The 21187-nt window shown below is 44.6% G+C and overlaps 1 protein-coding gene across 4 annotated transcripts in view; it reads right to left on the reverse strand.

Moving 5' to 3' along the window:
• The window catches only part of NTRK2 (neurotrophic receptor tyrosine kinase 2), a gene marked incomplete at its 3' end in the record, with an annotated part of 298722 nt that overhangs the window by 216955 nt on the left and 60580 nt on the right, over positions 1–21187 (reverse strand). For 3 of the 4 annotated variants that reach the window (XM_080922545.1, XM_080922544.1, XM_080922547.1), the window contains exons 9-11: positions 15928–15963; positions 13236–13333; positions 10197–10296 (exon numbers count right to left, since the gene is read on the reverse strand). In XM_080922545.1, coding sequence (XP_080778671.1) covers positions 10197–10296; positions 13236–13333; positions 15928–15963 — 234 coding nt within the window. The remainder of the gene's footprint in view (positions 1–10196; positions 10297–13235; positions 13334–15927; positions 15964–21187) is intronic. The other variant, XM_080922546.1, reaches the window with a different exon arrangement.

The following is a 21187-nucleotide window of genomic DNA, read 5'->3' on the forward strand; positions in this document are numbered from 1 at the left end:
TATGTCCTGAAGACCTCAAACATTACAGTCTGTTGCCGACCCTGCTGGTCTCCCTCCAGTACTTGGTGCTAAGACCCTGTTGTTGAAGATGCATTGTTGAGTCACAAGACATGGACAAATCAAGCTGGTAGGACCTGGAATATTTATCCCTACTGGCTTTCCTAGTTGAAGAAAGTACTATCTGTACAGGCCACCAGAGGAGAAGAATAATCATCTGTTTTGGAGATGCTAAGAACCCAGTGACCTTCAATAATGACTGGTCTGGAGAGATGCATTTGCTGATGCAGTAGTAGGACAGATATTAGAGGAGTAACCACCCAGGGGTCTTAAGGTCCCTCCACAGATGAAATTCGTACCTAGGACCATTACTGGGACCAAGAACCTGTGGTTAGAGAGGCCATAGGCCCAAGAGAAGAACCTACTATTATTCCGCTAACTGGAGACACACAGGCTTATTTCTAAAAGGAATAAACTACTACGAGAGGACAAAAGGTTGCATGTACATCATATATATATTCTTAGTTCTATAATAAATCTAAAGTGCCAGGGACTTAACTTCAGACAACTCAGCAAAAACAGGCAGGGAGTAAGGAAACAACCCTGCTACTGAGCTGGTCTCCAAGGCTCATAGTGTCCCAGGAAGGGATGGTTATTGCTCTCAGGCTGGGATGACAAAGCCACTATCAAAACGCCTGCCACCCACAACCAATGGTGAAGCAACTCAGCGGTCAAGTGACTAAATAAGAAGCAACCGGCTTAGGTAATTCAGGACTCAGCATATCCCCGCGGTGACCTTGGGTTGGAGGCTATGTCTCCGAGTCTCACTTCAAATGAGACTAGTAGACTGGCTCCACCGTGGAGGAAAATAAGACACACCGCACACTAATAATATCAGCAGAAGGGCCTGGCATTGAGGGAATGTGTGATTATATAAAGTGATTTTGTAATAGGATAGCATACAAGATGGGTCCCTTAGGTGAATTTTTTTTTTTTTTTTTAGGTACTGCATTGTTATTTTTGGACTTGCTATACCTTAAAAAACAACAGTAACAACAACAGAGAATCCAGGAACAAGGCTGTGGCAGGCTCAGTTGGGTAGTTGACTCTGCTCAGGTCTTGCCAGAATCGCAATAGACTCTGCTCCACTGGTCACCGCCATATGTTCCCACCCTGAACTCATAGGAGCCAAGATGACTCTGTCTTCAGTGCAGACTATTAATAACTCACGAAATACCTAAAAAGTTCAATAAAGTTCTCCCTGTTCTTCCCATCCCCCCTTTCCTCTCCTTCTCTCTCCCCTTCTCTCCTGTTTGTTCTACCCCCTTTCTGCTCCCTCCTTCTCTCTTCCTCTCTCTTCCGTCTCCCCCTCTCCCCACTCGGAACACAAATGCTACAGACAAAAAGGAAGGCAGTGTGTTTGTCCTTTAGCCTGTGCCTTGGTCAGAGCCGAGGGTTTTCTTCTGTCTTACTCCTGTCCAAGGCTTGGCTTCCCTCACAGGAAATCCAGCATCGCAGCCTATGGGTATCATATGGGTGGCAATCTGTTACCTAAGGACCTGGATTCTCCAGAATACTTCTTTCTCCCTCTAGCAGGCTGTGAATACATCAGATCTAAAGCCAGGTTTTATGTAAAAGAATTCATTGTAGTGCTTTGCTTCCCCTCCCACAAAGGGAATCTCATTCCCCCCCCCACCCCATAAGCTTGTGTCTCCAGATCTAAGCTAATGAGTACCGGCCCACACTCAAATCCTGGCCCTGCAGTAACCGCCCCTCCCAGAAGAAGCTATTAAAACTGATGCACCAAGCAAACCACACAATAGGTTCCTTGTACAATCAAAACAATTCAAACAAATGAGTTATTTAGAGAGCAATGGAATTAGGAACTGAAATAATTTAGACATAACATCTTTTAAAATGAAGGGCTCAAAGCAAGCATACGTTCCACAAATACTATAGAGTGACAGACACATTGGGACAACAGGCTTTTCTATTAAACCCTACCAATAAGTGTTGACTTCGTCATACACACTGTGCACGCATATAGTATATTTCTGCTATTCAGATTCAGGACTAATTCAGGTTGCAATCTCCCTTTTTGTGTGTGTTTTGTTCCCACCAGAACATAAAATGTAAAACATAAATGACTCTTAAGAATTAGCTTCAAGAGCTCTAAAACTAAGAATTGATTTTGTTCTTATGATTATCCACATAATGGGCTCTCTCCTTAATTTCATCAAAGTAGAAATAAAATCCAGAGACAACCCTATTTCCCTACAATGACTGCAAGTGGGAAATGCAGATGTGAAGTCCAGGCTACGTGACTTCTGACTCCAGTGGATGGCTCCTGCTCACTAGGCGGCAAGACTTACTAGGTAACGAGTTACAAATTCAAAGTAGGCACACACACTAGTGAAGCAAGCTGGCTTCCCAAGGGCCACAGGACAGTTGTGCTGACTCACAGCTAAATTCAATCCCACCGTCATTCAGCATTCTTGCCCAAAATAAAGATAAAGTTGAAGCATGTGTTGGAATTTTAGCCAAGCTACTATCTTTCTTTTTCACAAGCTCTCAGAGGCCTGTCCACCCAGGTGACATTCAAGAACGAGGAGGGAGCAAAGGAAGATTAAGAAGCAGGGAGAACAGGGCAGAGCATCGGGATAAGCAATAAAAGATCCAAATGACACATGGAGAGAAAAACCAGAGAACCTCCAGATCTCCAAGGTCTCCATCCAAGTGTGGCCCGGCCTGCATAAAGAGGTGAGAGAGTAAACAGACCACTGGGTTAAAAAAAAAAAAAGCCAGTGAGAGCTGTCCTTGACTTTTAAGTACATCGTTATTTTTTTCTAAAGAAATCACCTACCCTTAAATGAAAGTAGTCCTGTAGGGAGTTCCTAATAAGTAACATCACGTTAACTTTCTATGTTACAATGTTACAAGTAAACAGATCTTTCCTCTGGAGTCCAAACAGGCTCACCCAACGGCTGGGGCAAGGCCGGCAATTAAGTTAGAGCTGAGTTGTGTGTTTTTGTTCTGACTACATACATGAGCCTGAAGGATGCAGAGTCCAAGATGGCGGCCCTGGCTAGACAAACACCACATGTTCTCTACTGCTAGGAAGTCAACTTACTGGTTGAGAAGTGTGGGCGCTAGAGGCTGAGGAGAGGAGGCAGAGGGAAGATGGAGAGAAGACAGACTTTGGGGAGTGCAGACTGTGGCTGCTTAGGAGTGGTCTAACTGGCTGACAATACTTGTCGCTCTAAAAGGTGGAGCATAGAGGACTTTGCTGTTCCTAGCACAGAGGAATAGGTGTCTGTGGTGAAGGATGGGTTGGCTACATTGATCCAACCACAGTACGTAGTTTTCATGGATTTTTATTATTATTCCTAATTTTTTGAAAACTTCATAAAACATAATTTGAACGTATCGGCACCCAACTCCTCCCCCACACGCTTCCAAGATCTGCCTCCCAGGCCTCTCCTCCTACTTCCTGTTTTTTTTTTTTTTTTTAATAAGTTTAATAACCCATCAACTCCAGTTTATGTTGTCTCTGGGTGTCTACCAACGAAGCAGGATGAGCTCAACTGGAGATGTAACCTTAGAGGAAAACGGACTCTTCCTCCCTGACATGCTGTCAACTGCCTATTGAGCAAGCTGTTGTAGCATGCCCATTGGTCAGCATTCTAGCATGAAGTGGGAAGGGGATCAGGACACCCCCCCCCACTTCTAAGAAACTATGAACGGTTGTCTTTGTGTGTTTAAATGTCACACTGTACTCCACAAGTATTTGTAATTAAATTAAAATTTAAAATTATTAAAAGATAATTTCTCTTTCACAGCTAATGGCAGAAGACTGGTTGTTCTTCTTCCTGTATGAACAACAATACCAATGCCTTTACAATGCGGTGCACAGAGTAAGCCTCCTCTGTTCTCATAGAGATGCACACAATGTTGGTGTGAAAGTAAGAGAGACAGCCAGAGAGACAGCTCGGTGGATAAGAGCACTGGCTGTTCTTGGGGAGAAACCCAGTAAATTCCCAGCCTGCACACGGCAGCTCACAACTATCAGCAAACATGTACGCTAACAATAAGTGTACCATTTCTTCTTACTTTTCATAGGATAAAGATTCTTAACATTATTAACTGAAACATCAGCTTAATCTAAATGGATAAACATGTAGAATTCTGACATAATTTTCAGTATAGCTGCTAGAAAACCCTGTCAGTAAGGAGCTCATTTGGTAGCTGCTCACATTTGAGCTGCGTACTTTCTCATCTCAACCTCCCATTTCCACCCATCTCTTTATGTTTATACATAAATTCATTTTATGAAGTTTTGATGAAGTTTTAAGTGTCCGAAAGTGTCAAGTGAACCACAACTCATCAGCAATAAGAATACAGGGCAATTATTAAAAAGCTGGGAATGCTTGGGTCTTGCATAAAGCAGTTACATCTGTTAGGTGGCTCGTCTTCGTAAGGCATTATTGAGGGATACTGAAGCCAGAACTCTTATATTCGGATCCAACCACAATGAGTCTCATCCTTTTATGAGATGACTCTCTGGGGTATTTCATTAGAGCAATAGGAAGCTACTGGAGTAGTTTAGTCATCATGGTGTGGTACTACTTGAGAAGGCTTAGTAGGTATGGTTTCTAAGGACCTGTGTCTTTGAGGTGGATTTGTGGTTTCAAAAGTTCAAGCAAGGCCCAGACACTCTCTCTCTCTCTCTCTCTCTCTCTCTCTCTCTCTCTCTCTCTCTCTCCCTCTCTCTCTCTCTCCCTCTCTCCTCTCTCCTTTTTCTCTGTCCCTGTCTCTCTCTTTTTCCTCCCTCTCCTCCTGTGAACCAGTAGGTAGTTCTCTACCCCATATGCAGCCACCAAACCCAAGCACTATTGCTGATGCCAAGAAGTGCTTACTGGCAGGAGCCAGATAGGGATGCCTCCTCAAAGGCTTTGCCAGAGTCATACAGATGCAGTGAGGATGCTGTGGCCAACCACTGGACTGAAAATGGGGTCCCCAGTGAAAGAGCTATAGAAAGGAATGAAGGAGCTGAAAGGGTTTGCAACCCCATAGGAAGAACAACATTATCAACCAACCAAACCCTCCAGAACTCCCATGGACTAAAACACCAAACATTGAGCATACATGGCTCCAGTTGCATATGTATTAGAGGACACCATTGTCTAGCATCAGAGGGAGAAGAGGCCTTTGGTCCAGTGAAGGTGCATTCTCCCAGCGTAGGGGAATGCCAAGGCACTGAGGTGGAGAGGGTGGTTGGGAGAGGGAGTACCTTCATGGAAACAAGTGGAGGGGGAGGTGGGAGGGGAGTGGGAGGAAAGGGGATAACACTTGAAATGTAAATACAGAGAATATCAAATAAACTATTTTTTTAAAGGATGTCACTCTCAGCTACTTCTCCAGCACCGTGCCTGCCTGCTGCCATGCTGCCACCAAGATGATATTGGACCAAACCTCTGAAACTAAAAGCCAGCCCCAGTGAAATGTGTTCCTTTATAAGAATTCCCTTGCTCACTGGTCTCTTCACCAGAGAACACTGACTAGCACAGCTGCCCAGGCCTGTGCCACTAGGGAAGGTGAGACATGCTCAAAGTCGTAGAACTTGGAAGAGACAGAGGTAGGTATCAGACTTGCGCAGCCTAGTGGCAGGACTCAGGGAAGTCCTGCTAAAGACGACGCAGCCCCTGCCCAGGGGCTGGCAGAAAGGGCTACAGGTCAATTGTGACCTCGGAAAACAACACAGAACAAGACTGGTGCCGTGACTTCCCTGTAGAATAAAAGCAGGTCTGCTCCGGTTATCTACACAGAAGTAGAGCTATGCGTTTGATCATTTGCATAATGCATGCATCCTGCGAGATTCAGGCAGTTATATCTAGGAGTGGGGACGACAGAGTGAGAGAGAAAGAGTGATGGAGAATTTCTATTTTTGAATTACATATTCCTAAGCCGCATGGAAGTCTGGAAAACAAACTTTTGTTAGTGTTCTAATTTTAATACACTGTAGTTTTTTTTTTCTTCCAAAAGTAAAAGATGCATGCGGAAAAAGTTTGTCTTTTCAGATGCTTCTCTTGACCCTGTTTCTGGCTTCACTCACAATGTTTCCTCTTTTAAAAGCAGATCCAAGTATGTGTTGAACTCAGGCTCCTCAACCTTCTGGATTGTTCTGAACTCATAGAAGACAGAAACTGTGGCATTTGGCTTTGGCCCTATTGTGTATAAGAACACAATTGTTAGCACTGAAAGACTAAGATAATTTTCAGAGCCATCATTGAGTGTGGAGAAGAGAACTGTGGGCCTCTATTTCCTGAAGTGTCACTTTTGCATGTCTTAGCTGGAAATCTGGAAGTTTCTGAGATCAGCAATGAATGGATGCAGGCTAGAGACACATGGAACCTCTGAGCCTCTAGAACTGTGAGCAAAAACTGCCCTTTTCTCATACCTCTGCCAACTCTTAGGACCACTAAGACACTTCAACCTGGAGTCCAGGGGATGCAGCCATCTTGAGGGAGAAACACCACGGTGTACATCAGTCAGGAAGAGCAAGCAGCGCACTTATCAAGCCTGCTCCTCACCTCCCTGGCAAGTGCCAAGCCTGCTGGCTCCTTGGATTTATTTTCCAGCCCTCCCTGTGGCAGGGCTCCCATCATGGAATGCCCCCAGAAGAACCTACAACCTCGATGCCATGAATTCTTCCACACCCTTCATGTGTGTTTCTACATCCTGGAGCAGGGAGGCCAAGAAGCCATGGGAGAGCCAAGAAAGACTGGGCCAGAACACAAGAGCTCACGTTCACTGCACATTCATGGTCCTGTTGTTGTTCCTTAGCAACAAGCCACTCTGAAAATACTTTGAGAGCTGTATCATTGAAAACTAATCAAAATAAAGTGGAGGCAGACTGTAGATGAGAATGAATCAGATTATAACTACAGGAGTATCAGTGTGCTGACAGGAGCAGGTAGACTCACAACAGGCTATGTGTATTCATATTAATTATGCAGAGGAATAACCTGGTATGCAAGGTCAAACACTGATGGACTAACTTTTTTTGGAACTCTTATGCTAATAATAACTAGACATTTGACCAAAAAAAAAAGTCACTGGACATAAATAAACAGAAGAAAATGGAGAGGAAAAAAAAAAACCTCTACCATTTGACATCATTGCTGTCACAGGTCCAATAGCCTATCAGACATTAGCCACAAGATGCTTAAACTATAATAAGCGAGCAAGAGTGAAATACAAATTCTAGCTTAACAGCGGAATATGGGCTACCAGTTGACCCCTCTGCCAGCTTCAGGTTGGAATGAAGACACATGCTTCAAAGCTCTTTAAATCAACAATGTTAAACTGTTGGTTCATAATTTGAAAGCTCGTCCCACAGGTTGAAATAGTCGGCATGCAAGATAAGCCAGTTTCCCCTCTGAGTTCCTGCCTTAGCTGAGAGAGAGAGAGAGAGAGAGAGAGAGAGAGAGAGAGAGAGGTGGCCTAGTGGGCTGTCCTTAGGCTGGTGAGCTGCTGCCCTTGGAAGGGGTTAATGGGGCCTTTGCAGAGTGAGTTCTGGAAAGAAGCAATAAAAGAGCTAGCCTGCTCCACCCTATTCTCGGGCTTCTGGACTAATCTTGTGGTTTACCATCTCTCCTGGTTCCATCTTCTCCTGTGCAGGACAAAGGACAGGGAGAGGCTTCCTCTCAGGAGAGGATCCGAAGTACTGTTTGGGCTCTCTGACGTCTGAACCGTGAGCCGAACAGACCTTGTTTTGATATAGAGCCCACAACTTCAGATAGTTCGTTATTTCTTAATAGCCACGGGAAACAAATGCAGCTGGGATGGGCTTAAAGCCCTGGATGCCTAAAGCTGGGTTGGCACCCACCTGCAGTCTTGATCTCTGGCAAAGACTAAGCAGTTTCTTCTTGCTCCTGAGAAACTCTGGCTGGCATGCCATCTGACTATTTCAGGAGTACAATGCTTGCAGTCTTCCCGTTTTAGGACATATGTTTTGGGCACGACCCTCACTCTAATGGCAATGATGGTGCATTAACTCACATTAATGTTTAAACAGCACCTTTGGTTCAGTTTGTTTGCACTTGATCTATGAGCCCCATCTTAATGTCTAGATCCCCAAAGATGCTGGTAGCCTCAGCCTCTGACTTGTTATGTGACAATCTCAGGTTGGGGTGGGGTGGGTCAATCTGTACAGACCACACCACAGACTGACACACGTGACTGAAAACAGAAAGCAAACAAAACCCATCTGCTCCAAACAGGAGCAGGAGTCTCTGAGACAGCACTGCAAACGTGCTTTTTATTTATGTTTAGGACTAAGACAGAAAAACACACCGTAGTAGTTACTGCCTGGAAGACGCCATCGGCTGCCTCAAAGCTAAAACAAGTCCTCCCTCCCAGTTCATTAAGGATGAAAACGCAGGTGTTAGGTGGTTATCATCCGTTATCCGCTTAGCTGTTTGCAACGTTGGAAACAAATATCTACCTTTGTGTCTCCCTTCCACTGGACCGCTGGAAGAATGGGTTGCCATTTATAGGCCCTTCCTCTGCCCATGTATCATTCCTGGACCGTATCAAGAAGACTTCCTAGAGTATGCTCCCATGCTTTCCAACGCTTCTAATGAACTCCTGGGAGGGCCTAAACATAGCCTTTCTCAGAAGAATCCACGGATGGAAAGCCTCAGGTTAAACCCTTTTAGAAAGGAGATTCAGCCTCAAGAGCCTGATGCAAGCTGTGCTTGGGGACGCACACTCAAAATGTCCCCAAGGAAATAAAGCACCTGGCAAGGGTGAGGCACCATGTCCACGGTAGGTACCCAGTACTGGTGAGCAGACAGTCCAGCCTGGTGGCTTGGGCAGAAATGGCTGAGTTCCATTTGCTTGGCAACCCCACAATGTCACAGTAGGAGATGTGGCAGCTTGTACTCATGACAAAGAATTAGTGATGCTCAGGGCTTGGGCAACAGTGGCATGAGCCACCCCTGAGAACTGTTTGGATGCCAATTTCTCAATCCACACAGACACAACTACATAAGAATTCTGGGGGGGGAGCCCTGAAACCTTTGTTTCCCTGTGGGTGTCTGGCACTTGGTTAGAGAAGCTACTTTTATAGTGACTCTGGTCACTCCGCACTCTCCTTCTCCAGGGTCTTACTAGAGCGAAGGGGCCTTTCTCCTGAGGAAGAGACACGGACTCAGAGGCAGTCAAACAAGACTGGAAACGATCTACTGTGTCACACTGATGACAACTGAGAAACCCTATTATGGTCACCAAAAGAAAGAGGGTAGGAAACATCAGAGAAGATCACCCATCCCAGGCCCATGAATGCCGGCAAGGTCCTATGGCTTACATTACAGGTAGAGACACCCAAAGACCTGACTCTCCACACAGGTCACCAGCAGGCCTTCTTAAGAGTTTTCCCTTCTAGGTATTTACAGTATCGAGCTGTCAGAGACCACACAAGATACTAGGGTCCCATAATAGAGGATGTATCGGCTTAAACACCACAGCAATGCTTCCAAGTTCCCGGAAGTCTTCGTTTGCATATAAAAGCATTTATTTGTCTCCTCATCCCTGCCCCTAAACACAATTTATTAGCCTCAAAAAAGTATCAACTATCTGTTTAAGACAATACAGTCTCTACCTCTCAGTCCTGAGATACTTCAATAAAAAACCCATCCGCATGCCCAGCCTGGAATATACTGCCATGGCTTTTCTTCTTTTGCTTCCGACAGGGTTTGTTGCTTAATTTAGAAAAGGTGGGAATACAGAAAAGCAGTAGCAAAAGCAAGCAGGTGACAGGAGACTTGGAATCTCAATGTACAGTAGAAAGGAGCATGTGTGCCCACCGCCATGACCTCTCCTTGCCCCTGTGCCTCACCTGCTCATGACCACAGAAGGAATACTCAAGCACGGCTTCATGCCTACACTGCTAGCCCACACTGGAGAAACCGGTCCAGGCTTCCTGGGACCACTGCGCTCACGGGAAAGTGGGCGAGGTTGAGTAACCCTGAGTTTATTCTGTCTTGATTGATAGTATCATACTCTTGCTGCTATTTTTCAGCCCTAGAAACCAGTCATCATAAATCCAGCCGCTTCCTCCTCTGGTGATAATTAGCGTTAGTCATGAGCCAAAAATGAGTCCACTTAAGAAGCAAAATAAGCTCGCTTCTGCTTACCTTTCATGCCAAACTTGGAATGTCTCGCCAACTTGAGCAGAAGCAGCATCACCAGCAGGCAGAATCCCACCACAGACGCGATCACCACCACGGCATAGACCTGGGGAGAGAGAGAGAGCCAGGCCGTGATGACCTTGCACAGCCATTCCCAGAGATGGCTGTGGCAGGTGACATTTCCTGAGCACTTGCTATTCACTCTCATAACCCTTCGACACAGTGGGTCACTGTAACCTCTACAGGGGTTCACCCAACACCATCCGAAAACAGAGATTCACCTCACGATTCATAACAGTATCAAAATTACAGTTACAAAGTCGCAACAAAAATGATACTATATCTGGGGTCGGCCCATGTAGAACTATTTAGAGGGTTTCAGCATTAGGAAGGTTGGGATCCAATTCTCTGAGTGGTCAGCAACGATCCTTACCTAACTGGTTCTAGCTCCTGTTTCTTTGAAAACTGAAGTTCCCACCTTGCTTGTGATTAGGTAGATTCACGACACTAGACCAGTATTAACGAAGAGTGGACAACATCTGCCAGTCTGAGATATTCGTCTAAGGCTGTGGTTCTCAATAAGGCCATGAAAAGACTGGAGCCTCAACTCTCCAAGGAGCAACTGTGTGTCAGGCAAGTCCTACAGTCAGGACAAAGCTGAAGAGACTCCGAGTAAGACACCTAATGAAGTGTGAAAGGAATCTTTGTGGTGTTTAGCCTAAGATAGGGGCATGCTTGCTACTGTAGCGTTGTATACCCTGACAAGGCAAAGTATAGATAGTTTAGACAGGGCTGGTCTCTGAGTGTGCAGTTCAGATGTTCCTCTCAGCTTCTTGTAACTTTCATGTTTAACAGTTCTCTGTCTTGTGGATTCTCCATCCCTGTGGAGTTCCCACAGTGAATGGGGAACAGTTGCTACGGTAGTAAGTAGTGTAATGACCAAGATGGCGGTGGTACAGACAATGGCGCCGTCAGCTAAAACTCGAGAAAATAAATAAGTAAACGTGCCAAGGTCATGCAGCTTGGGGTCCAAACCAGTGTATCCAGCTATCCAAAAATCTGTCATTTGTTCATAACAAAGGGTATTCGCGGGGGAGGTAGGGAAGCAAGACATCACGGCTAATCGCTCTGGTTTCACTGTCTGGTGTCAGATAAGAAGAATATTAAGTCAGTTACAAAGGACTTCAAGGGCACTGGCAATGCCTGTGATGTGCAAGGGTCTGATAAGGGATACCAGCTGCTTTCCTGTTCTGCTCCCCCAGTTCCCCTGAAAAACCTGAGTTTAGACTCAGCCACTGTGTACTCAAGGTGACGGCGGGTCACCATGACCTAATCAAATCTGTCTCCATCGAGCTTGCCCAGCCTATCCATGCTGTATGAATTCTTAGTCGCCTTTTCACTCACAAGAACACTGGCATGGCTTCTCAGAATTTATGTTCAAACAGTCCTGTGTTACTTGATAGTGACTGCAAGGAAAGACTGATACTATGTTGTTACATTTGTTATTTTTTCTATTAGTGTTTTTAGTCTCTGGCCATCTGTAACTTGTAAATCAAACTTTATTATGAGTGTGTTTAGGAAAAACCATGGGGTCTCTGTATCCCAGCCAGACTTTAAAATTACCTGAAATTTCATACATACATATACATCTTAGAATGTGTCCTTTTGACTAAAAAAAAAATATGGCTACTGGGCTAAAGAAATGACGCCGTGTGTAAAAAAAAAATGTACTTGCGTATTGCAAGCCTGTGGATCTGAGTTTGATCCTTGGATACCACAGTGGAAAGCAGTCTAACCCAGACATGCATACACCCATCATTCTGGTGCACACCAGTCAGGTGCACACCAGTCAGGTGTGGCAGCAGGAGGGAGATGGGTGGGCTCGGGGCGATAAGGAATCAGGGCTCACAGGACATGCCACTCGAGAGGAAAATTCACATGAAGCTGGGCTTGTGACCAGAGCAGATACCAGACTGATCTCATCATGGAAGCCTAGGATTGGCAGACCCTTCAATGGCATTTCACTACAGAATAAGGCTAACCACCTGGGACAGTTTTAGAACCTCCCTCGGCAGCCTGAGCCTCCCCGGGAGGCATCTGCATCACGTTTCCCAGCCTGGAAGCTCTACTTTGCACCCCAGTACCCCTCTAAAGTTTTCATGCTTAGGTAGATCACTTTTCAGACCAAAGCCGAATACCGCTTCACCCCCAGTGTCCCTGTATAAAAAGGACAGGCCTGGTTTTTCTTCCGCACAACATTCTCTAGAGACAACTGGATTTCTAGGTTTGGCAGACACCCAAATTTTATTTTAAGAAAAAAAGGGGATAGATGTGAACATGTGGTCCCTGAACAGAAGAATTGGTTTTCTGGTTTCTTGGTAGTCTGGTTGTCAAGGGCAGATGTTTAAGAGAACAACAGTTATTAAAATTGGTGCACTGCAGGACTGGAAGAGCTCTGTGCTTAAGAATATTTGCTGCTGTTCCAGAAGACTCTCATTCAGTTCAGAGCACCCGTATCAGGTGCCTTAGCACCCGAAAATCTGACACACCTTTCTGGTCTCTGCTTTCTCCTGGCTTTTGCAGATATATATTTACACAGACACAGAAACAGAGTAAACTATGGTTCTGAGGCTGCCAGAAGAAGATCTGAGTTCAGTTTCCAGTGCCCAGATGGCCACTAACAACCTTCTGTGACTCCAGTTCCCTAGGATCTAAGGATATGGTGCCCTCTTCTGGCTACCTTGGGTACTGCACACACATGGTACACAGTTACATACTCAGACAGAACACCTGCACATAAAAAAAAAAATAAATGAACTATAAGGAAAATTAAATATGTGGTGCACTACCAGAAAAATCCCATAAATTAGGGGTTGCGTGGTCTCTACATCACTGTTTCTGAGCCTTCCTAATAGACCCTTTGATCTTTGATGGCCTGCCCACATCAGAACAGTAACTGTCTTATGGGATGGTGACAATTTTTCTGGCATATGAGCATCTAGAATGGTCAGAACCCTCACAGGAAGAGCCTGTTCCCCGACTCACCGAGAGATGCTCCCGATTGGTTTGGTCAGCAACATCTGTGGACGGGATTTCATTACTTTTGTTCCTAGTATCCCCGAAGTCAGTTGGCGTGGTCCAATCTTGAATTGGAGATAAAAGAAAAAGAACAGGAAGTCATTGCTGGGCTGCTGACGTACAAGGGGCTACAGTGAGACCAAGAACAAGGCAAAACAGGCCCAGAGAGTCTGAATCACTGTCAGGACAGCCTGGCTGCTCAGTCAATGACTGAAAGGCCAGCACCGTGTAAACTGAACATGACATTCAGTCTCCGTGTCTCCAGCACTGTTTCTCTGGCTACTCTAAACAGGCTTAAGGTTTCTCCTTTGCTCTTAATAAAATGCCCCTTTATTGATGCCACCTTTACAATGAACAAGAACGAGAGCCATAGATGTTTCCACTTGAAAGGTATCTGGAGGGCAGATCTGGCTGCCGGTTTTCTAGGAGAGAAAGGTGTTCAGGGGAGTGAATGATAGGGCTGCGGCCACCCAGAAACCATCATTGTCACGTGACAGGCCAGACCGTAAGGCAACACTGACTCCTGAGCATCTCTTTGGAGAACAGGACAAGTGCTTAAGATTCTACCTGATATCTTAAGATTCCATGGAAATTTGGGTCCACAAAGGATTTTCAGAAGGGCTCAGACAAGCCAATATTTCATATCAAATAGGCCAGTATAGTAATGGCCAGTAATGATAATTAGTTGTACTAAAGTGGCTTCATTGCCTCAAATCTCAACATCATTCACCACGTTCTAGATCAGTTTTAGTCTAAATGGATTAGAAGGGTAAAGCTCAACTTATTTTCATGGGCCATCAAAGTACTTATTCTTAACATCACAGATCACAGAAAATTCTTAGCAAGATGGCTGCAGACAACGTGGCTTATAAATGCCTGTGTCCAGGCTCTAACTGAGAACAGCGCTTCCTTCCCATCCCACAACAGCAGCTTCAGCCCCAGCCAGAGGAAGTTCCCAGGGCAGGATCGTCCTGCTGGCTTCGGGGCAAACCACTCAAATCACATTTTTATTAGCAGCATGTTCCTTTGAATGCGAGTGAAAAAAATAACGGAAAAGGCATTTATTTCTGCGTGTTTGTTGTTGTTCTGTTAATGCCAAAACTCAAATTTTTAACAATGTTTGTTTGGAATATCTTAAAACTCACTGATTTCAGACATAAGCAGACATCATTTATTTACTGATTTTCCTTTGTAGTATAGCCAAGTAGCCATTCAGAACTTAGACCACTTTAAATGTCTCGAGTTTAAAACTGTGACATCTTAGCCAAAAGGCCCACAGTGGAATCTGGGGCCACTGGGAAGATGACATTTTTAAGGTTTTGAAGTTGCGGAAAAGAAATTCCAAACATAATTTTAAAATGCAAAAACAAAAAAAATCACTGTTCGAACTTTATGCCCTGTGGTATAATCTGAAACACATTTTTCTTAAAGCCCCGGCAGGTTGAGTAAAATATTTGAATCACCTGCACCAAATCAACCAAGCCACAAATTAAGCAAAAATATGAATTAGCATGCATATACTCAGGTAAAGGCAGTTACCAGTTAAAATTATCTGGAGTTAAATACACATATAATAAGCATACGATGGCCTATAGGGAACGCATGTGCAATACAGATCTTTGGTCTTTGATGGGGAGGGCCACCTTACGACTCAAGCAGGCAGGAACATCAGATAGCATGTCCATGTCAGTGAAAAGCTAATAAGCAAAGGCCTTCGAAAATACGACATTCTAAGTAATCTAATTTTAATTGTTTTGAATTTTAGTCTCAATCTTGAAATATACCCAATTACATCTCCAAACTTAGTAGCTGTGTGATCACAGTGAGAGTTTGGAAGTCTGCTATAGAGCTGTTATTTCCATCAGCATACCCTTGGCATTTAGTGGAAAGGTAAGAGTGAGCGGCTAAGCTGTTAATAATGTAGCTTTTGGGTTTCCCTCTCTCCTGTTCCTAAAAGTACTTCACTTTATTTAGGTTTTTAAGCTCCTCCTCCCCCAGGAAGGCTGGCCTGCCTTCCAGGGATGAGTCTAGTAAGGGGCTTGGCACTCCTACTTCTCTGTGTGAAGAATTTGAGGAACCATGATCTGTGTCCGCTGCAACACAGCATCGGCTCACACCACCAAGAAGACCAGCCTCAGTGGAGCTGGTCAACGTGCAGCAGTGACCCAGGGTCTTGATGACGTAGCCCAGTGGTCGGCTAAGCTGCCCTACATAAAGCCCTCTCTCTTAAGGATGCTCCTGCCCATGAGCAGTCTTTTGCATTATACAAAAAAAAAAAAAAATTTTTTTTTCATATGTGTTTTCTGTAGAGGCCTGAAGGTGATCCACCTCCCTCCCATGGCTCTTAAACAGGTAATTAGTTCCCAATTACAGAAACAAAGTATCTCTGAGAGCAAAGTGGATTTACTACTTCCAAGAAGAGAGCCTCAGAGAGAAAGTGCTATTTACAGGTACTGTAAATATCAAGGGAAAAGAGCCATCAATACTGGGTGATACTTGAGATATAATTTTGGCTCGTGTAGCACTTGAAAATGTGTATTTAACTCAGCTTACAGGCCTTCTTTTAGCTGGTTTATTTCATTACACACAAACATTTTGAAAAAACATATATATATATATATATATATATATATATAAAATGAAGAAACGTGATCGCTACCTTCATAGAGGACTTCGGGGTAATTTGGGTTTGTCTCTGAAAAGCAAAAACACATTAAAAACTTGTTAGCACACATTTTACAGTTAATGACTGCTTATCTGCACCAAATAAAATATGTTAAACAGTCCCCGAAGCTTTTATAACCAGGTAGGCTGCCCTGCAGCTCCTAGGACAAGAGCATAAGAGCTAGGATTCTGGTTTCCTTACAGAGCAACCCGTCTCTTTCTCCATCCTCCAACTGTACATCCCCCCAAAACATGAGAAATCCCTTATCTGTTTGGGGGAAAAAAAAAAAAACATCAGTGCATTTTGGTCATTTGTCCTTGTCCAGTTTCCACTACACATCTGGCTGTGTCAGCCATAGTTTAGATCTTTTCATCTCAAATATTACAGTGTTCATAGCATTTTTATTATCCTCTGATATTTATTATCCCGGGACCACCTATCCACATTATCAGCCCTCCTCTACACAAACAAGAGCCCTAAGGCTTCTCTGTCTTAACAGCCCAGAAGTAGAGTGTGCTTCCCCACTGAGATCCCTGGCCAATAAGAGGTAGAAAGAAATTTCCTACCAGCGGCTAGTATAAAGCAGACGATAGATTATTCGTGTGGCTGTAAAATTGCCAATTTGATTAGACCACCTCACTATGAGGCATTTCTATAAAATTAAAAAAAAACATATTTAAAATGTTCAAATTTGGTGTTCACAGGATTGGTGAACTGAAGGTCAGCTTCCGGTTCCCAGAACACAGCTTCCTGGGTCTATGGGCAAGCATGCTTGGAAAGATACTTAGTCCTAACAGTTAAGTGATTGAGAAGGTAACGCCCACGTTGCCTCCTTGTGCTTCTAGTTTTTGCCCATCAAAAGCAAAACTTATGGCCATGAAATTCAGTTGCCACTTCACCACTGAACCCCAACATCAAAACAAACACTGGCCAGTTTTCAGCTCCTGACTTCCCCAGCAAGTAACAACCAAAATCAGTCTAAAAGATCCAGCAAGTAAAAATGATCCTGGTGTAATATACTTCAATAAAAGAATTTCTGTCTCAGGGAGCAAAAATTAAATGGACAGCTGTGTGCTTCAAATCAGGACTGCTGCCTAACTGTCATGATGTAAACAAGTCCACCTGAAAATGCACATTATCCAACCCTTCACCGATGACCATACTGTATTAATTCATATAAAAGCAACCACTCAAGAAAATTCCAATTGCATTCTGATGACTTTTATCACTGCCAATATAGTTTTCAAGTAGTTTCGAAATATAACATGAAAATATCTGTCCTTGGAATCACAGCACCATGTAAAGAGGCTGCCCTGCGGACTATTTAGTGAATTAAGCATTGAGAAGCCTGAGGATTGTACCTCCTGATGTCACGCGTAAGGCAGACACTGCTCCTCTCAAGCCCTTTCGCTTTGAGAAGATCCCCACACCACAGTGTGTTCCCCACTGTGACAGCCTTGAAGCCCTGCTGAGAGGAAGTGTCACAATCCCATGGGAGCAGGTCCCCTCTGGCTTCCCAGCTATCCATTGTCTCAGATCTGACACCCTTTGCTGTCTTCTCACCCACCCCTCCAAATAGTCTCTGTCAGCCAGGGCTTCTGCCCTCCAGAATTCACCTCAGGTGCCCTTGGTGCCTTTTCCAATGTCCCCTAAGCCCTTTTCAAAGCTCTGTTCATCTGTGCCCTACTAATCACAGCTGTACCACCTCTCTGAGCACTCTCTAATCCAAGTCTCCATAGTGAGACAAGGGGAAGGCTTAGACTGTCCACTCTCACTGAAGAATAGAGACCCAGCTCAAAGGTCACGGCCTCAGACCAGACGAACCCAAACCATTCTATTCCTGTATGGATGCAAGGCTTTGAGAATTCTACTTTCAAACCTATATTCATAGGTCAAAGGATGCACGCTATATTGTTTCAAGGTCAGTTTTGTACATAACTTTACACATGAAAAGCTCAGTCTGTACTGGAGTTATGAACCATCCCAGGCAACCAGGGATGAAGCACGTCCCTAAAATAATGAACTTTTAGTTTTGAAGCTGGAGAAGTCCCAGATGAGTCCATACAGATGGTTTATACAGGACCAAGGTTTCTTCCTGGATAAGGGACCTGCTTTGAGAACGCTGGGAAAGTTGTTGTCCTTGTAGGTTCTCAAACCCTCATGGATCCCACAAATGGGGGATTTGGTTTTACATGTAAAACACCATTTTTCAAAGGTAGAATTCTTAATCATGTTTACTTGGACCGAAAATTTCACCGGCCCTCATGAGTACCCAGGCTTGATAAATCTCCTGATCAAAGAGAAATACTGACAAACACGACTCGCACAGAGTGCCTAGGATGATCCAAGAACGCGGTACTGATTCGATGCTGCAGGATTCCGTGTAGGATCACACATCAACCATTAGACCACAACCTAGAAGACAATTCACTTTTCCCATCATGCTTGCGTTGTGCCTTTGCTATCAAGATCAAACCACAAAACATCGGGGCCACTTCCAAACTTACTGAAAAACAGCTATTTTCCCCCCTGCGTCCCTTTTCCCAGATCTAAGAGAAGAATCAGCTCTGAGCCTCCACCATCGGTCAAAAAGGAGTGACAGACTGGGCAGACAGACAGACAGACAGTGAAGCAACAACAGTCACCACTGTGGCTGTTGTCCCTCCCCTGTACTCGCAACCAAACCTTACGATGTGAAGCACATGGACTCAAGTTCGTGAAACACAAGGGCAGACATGAAAATAAGAACAATTCCTCTTCACACATCTGACAGAGATACACGTCTCGCTTGTTAGGTAGGTCAGGTTAGCCTTGAACTCACAGAGATCTACTTGCCTCCTGCCTCCCTCCTGGGGGCTGGGATGAAAGGTTCACGTGCGCAGACCTGGGTATCCAACCATTCTAAGACTCTTTTCTAACTGGTTTCTTTTACTGACATCTAAATAATGCTAATGTATTCTTATGGAAAAAAGAGGCAAGACAAACATGAGAACAATTCCACCAGAGAATGAACAAAGGATGGACCAGGAGCATCCGGCCCAGGTAGCCCTTGCAGGGGGTTTCTCTGAACACACCCAGGTCCAGCCCACCAGAGCAGGAGATAATCTGCTTTGAGCAGCACATGAGCTTCAAGACCTAACATGGGAAGCAAGGTTCTTTCCTTCACCTTATGGAGCTGTTCCACCCTCCACAGCCATTCCAGTGCTATCAAGGTCAGATGCCATGTGGGTGTCACAAGAGACACTGAAAACCAAGGACCAGTTTTTCTGAGCTCCTGGCTGAGTGCTGCCCCCTAAGGAGTTTGCTTTGTTCTTGATTTGAGCGATTGCTTTCAGTTTTGGGAAGAGGTTGTAGGTCCTAGGCATATTAAAGCCACAGATGATGCACTCCAGCAAAGCCCCAGAATAATCTGGAGGTATCTTTACCTCCAGGAGATGGTGCTTAGGGAAGAGGCCAGCCAATGGCAAAGACCAAATCACTGTTGCTTTGTTTTCTGAACACTACCAAGATAGAATACTTATCAACACCTTCACTCCACATTAAATACTCTCTCCTGCTCCCCTCCCTCTCCCTTCCCCTCCCCCTCCCCTCTCTGATTATCATTTCCCCTTTGGGTTTCTGTTCTTGATATTCGTGTTGTTCTTGTTTGTTTGTTTTGCTTTGCTTTAGTTCTGTTTGTGAGGCAGGGTCTCACCAGGGTTAGCCTCACACTTGAAGTGACCTCCAACCTCTGTCTCCTAACACTAGAATTACATCTAGTGACCATACCAGCACTCCCAACTCCATTTTAACTTTCAGTATCAACCACACCTCATGAGCAAATCTTTGGGCTTCTGGGAATCTGCCTGAATAAATTATTAGGACTTGTTAAACTGTAAGATTCTGCAGCTCAGTAGAAACATAGAGGGTAAGAAAATAAACAAGGCCAGTGAGCACACATGGAGAGACCCATGACTCCAGGTGCATATGCAGCAGATGACAGCATTGTCTGGCATCAATGGGAGAAGAGGCCTTTGGTCCAGGGAGGGAGTGTTTTCCCAGTGTAGGGGAATGTCAAGGCACTGAGGTGGAGAGGGAGGTTGGAAGAAGGAGCACCTTCATGAAAGCAAGTTGGGGGAAGGGAATGGGAGGGGGAGGAGATAACATTTGAAATGTAAATACAGGGAATATCCAATTTTAAAAAGTTAGTTAAATATAAAAAAAGAAAAGAAAAGAAACAAGGCAAACAGAGGTCTCACAGTAACAGTCATCTTGTGTTCTGTCACCAAGAGAAAAGCAATGGGGATGGGGCAGGAAGACATTTCTCTTTTCTTCTTATAAGCTCCTTGTCTCTCTAATGCCCTCAATTTTTAAGATTAATTTAATGTGTCTTACTGTTTGACCTACATATGTGTCTGCGAATTTCATCTATGGTGCCTGTGGAGGTAAGGGGGGCCTCAGATGCCCTGAAACTGGTGTTACAGATGATTATGAAACACACTGTAGGTACTGGGGACTGAACTTGTGTCCTCCATGAAAGAAGCAAGTGGTTTCACCTGCTAAGCCATCCCCCAGCCTCTGAAATACTCTTCAGACTAGTCTTAAACTATCCCAAAGAAACCTTTTTGGTAGGAAGAGCAAAACACATTCTTTCTTCTCTAGTGGACAGCCCTCCCTTTGCATCCAAGTGCTTCTGATATGTGGCCAGCAGAGGCTGTCCCCTCTTCAGAGGAGGCTGAGCCCACAGTCTGACAGCAGGGGGGCTCTTCTCTTTTCTCACCCACCAGTTTGGTGAGAGCTTTGGGTCTCTTCTTTCCTTTAAGAATGGAGCCTTCCCAAGGATGAGCGAGGAAGGTGTAACCAATTAACCTTAGTACTCTGGAGATTCGCAGAACTGTAAGGATGAATCTTAATTACCCAGTTATCAAAGACTTGTGCCCAAACCATGTTCTCCTTGTTTTCTCAAGGCAGGAATGAATTTGTGGCCCCGAAGTTTTAGTCCCAGGACAAGGAACAGGCCCTGATGATGAACATAGCTCAGGTTCCTCAGTCTACCCTTCTGTGGAACTTGGGGAGAAATTCACTCTTGGTGTGTTCCTTGACTTGAACACACCGTCCCTAGAGCTGCTACTTTGGGGCCTTCTAAGTAAGGCAGAGAGAAAGAGAGAGCGCGCCAGTTCACCCCACACCGAAAATCTTTTGACAAAACAGCGCTGGAAGAAACTGTGGAAAACACTTCCGATATTTATAGTTTGTCCCTGACACGCATTTTTTT

Source organism: Micromys minutus (assembly GCF_963924665.1).
Source record: "Micromys minutus genome assembly, chromosome: 1".
NCBI classification, from domain to species: domain Eukaryota; kingdom Metazoa; phylum Chordata; class Mammalia; order Rodentia; family Muridae; genus Micromys; species Micromys minutus.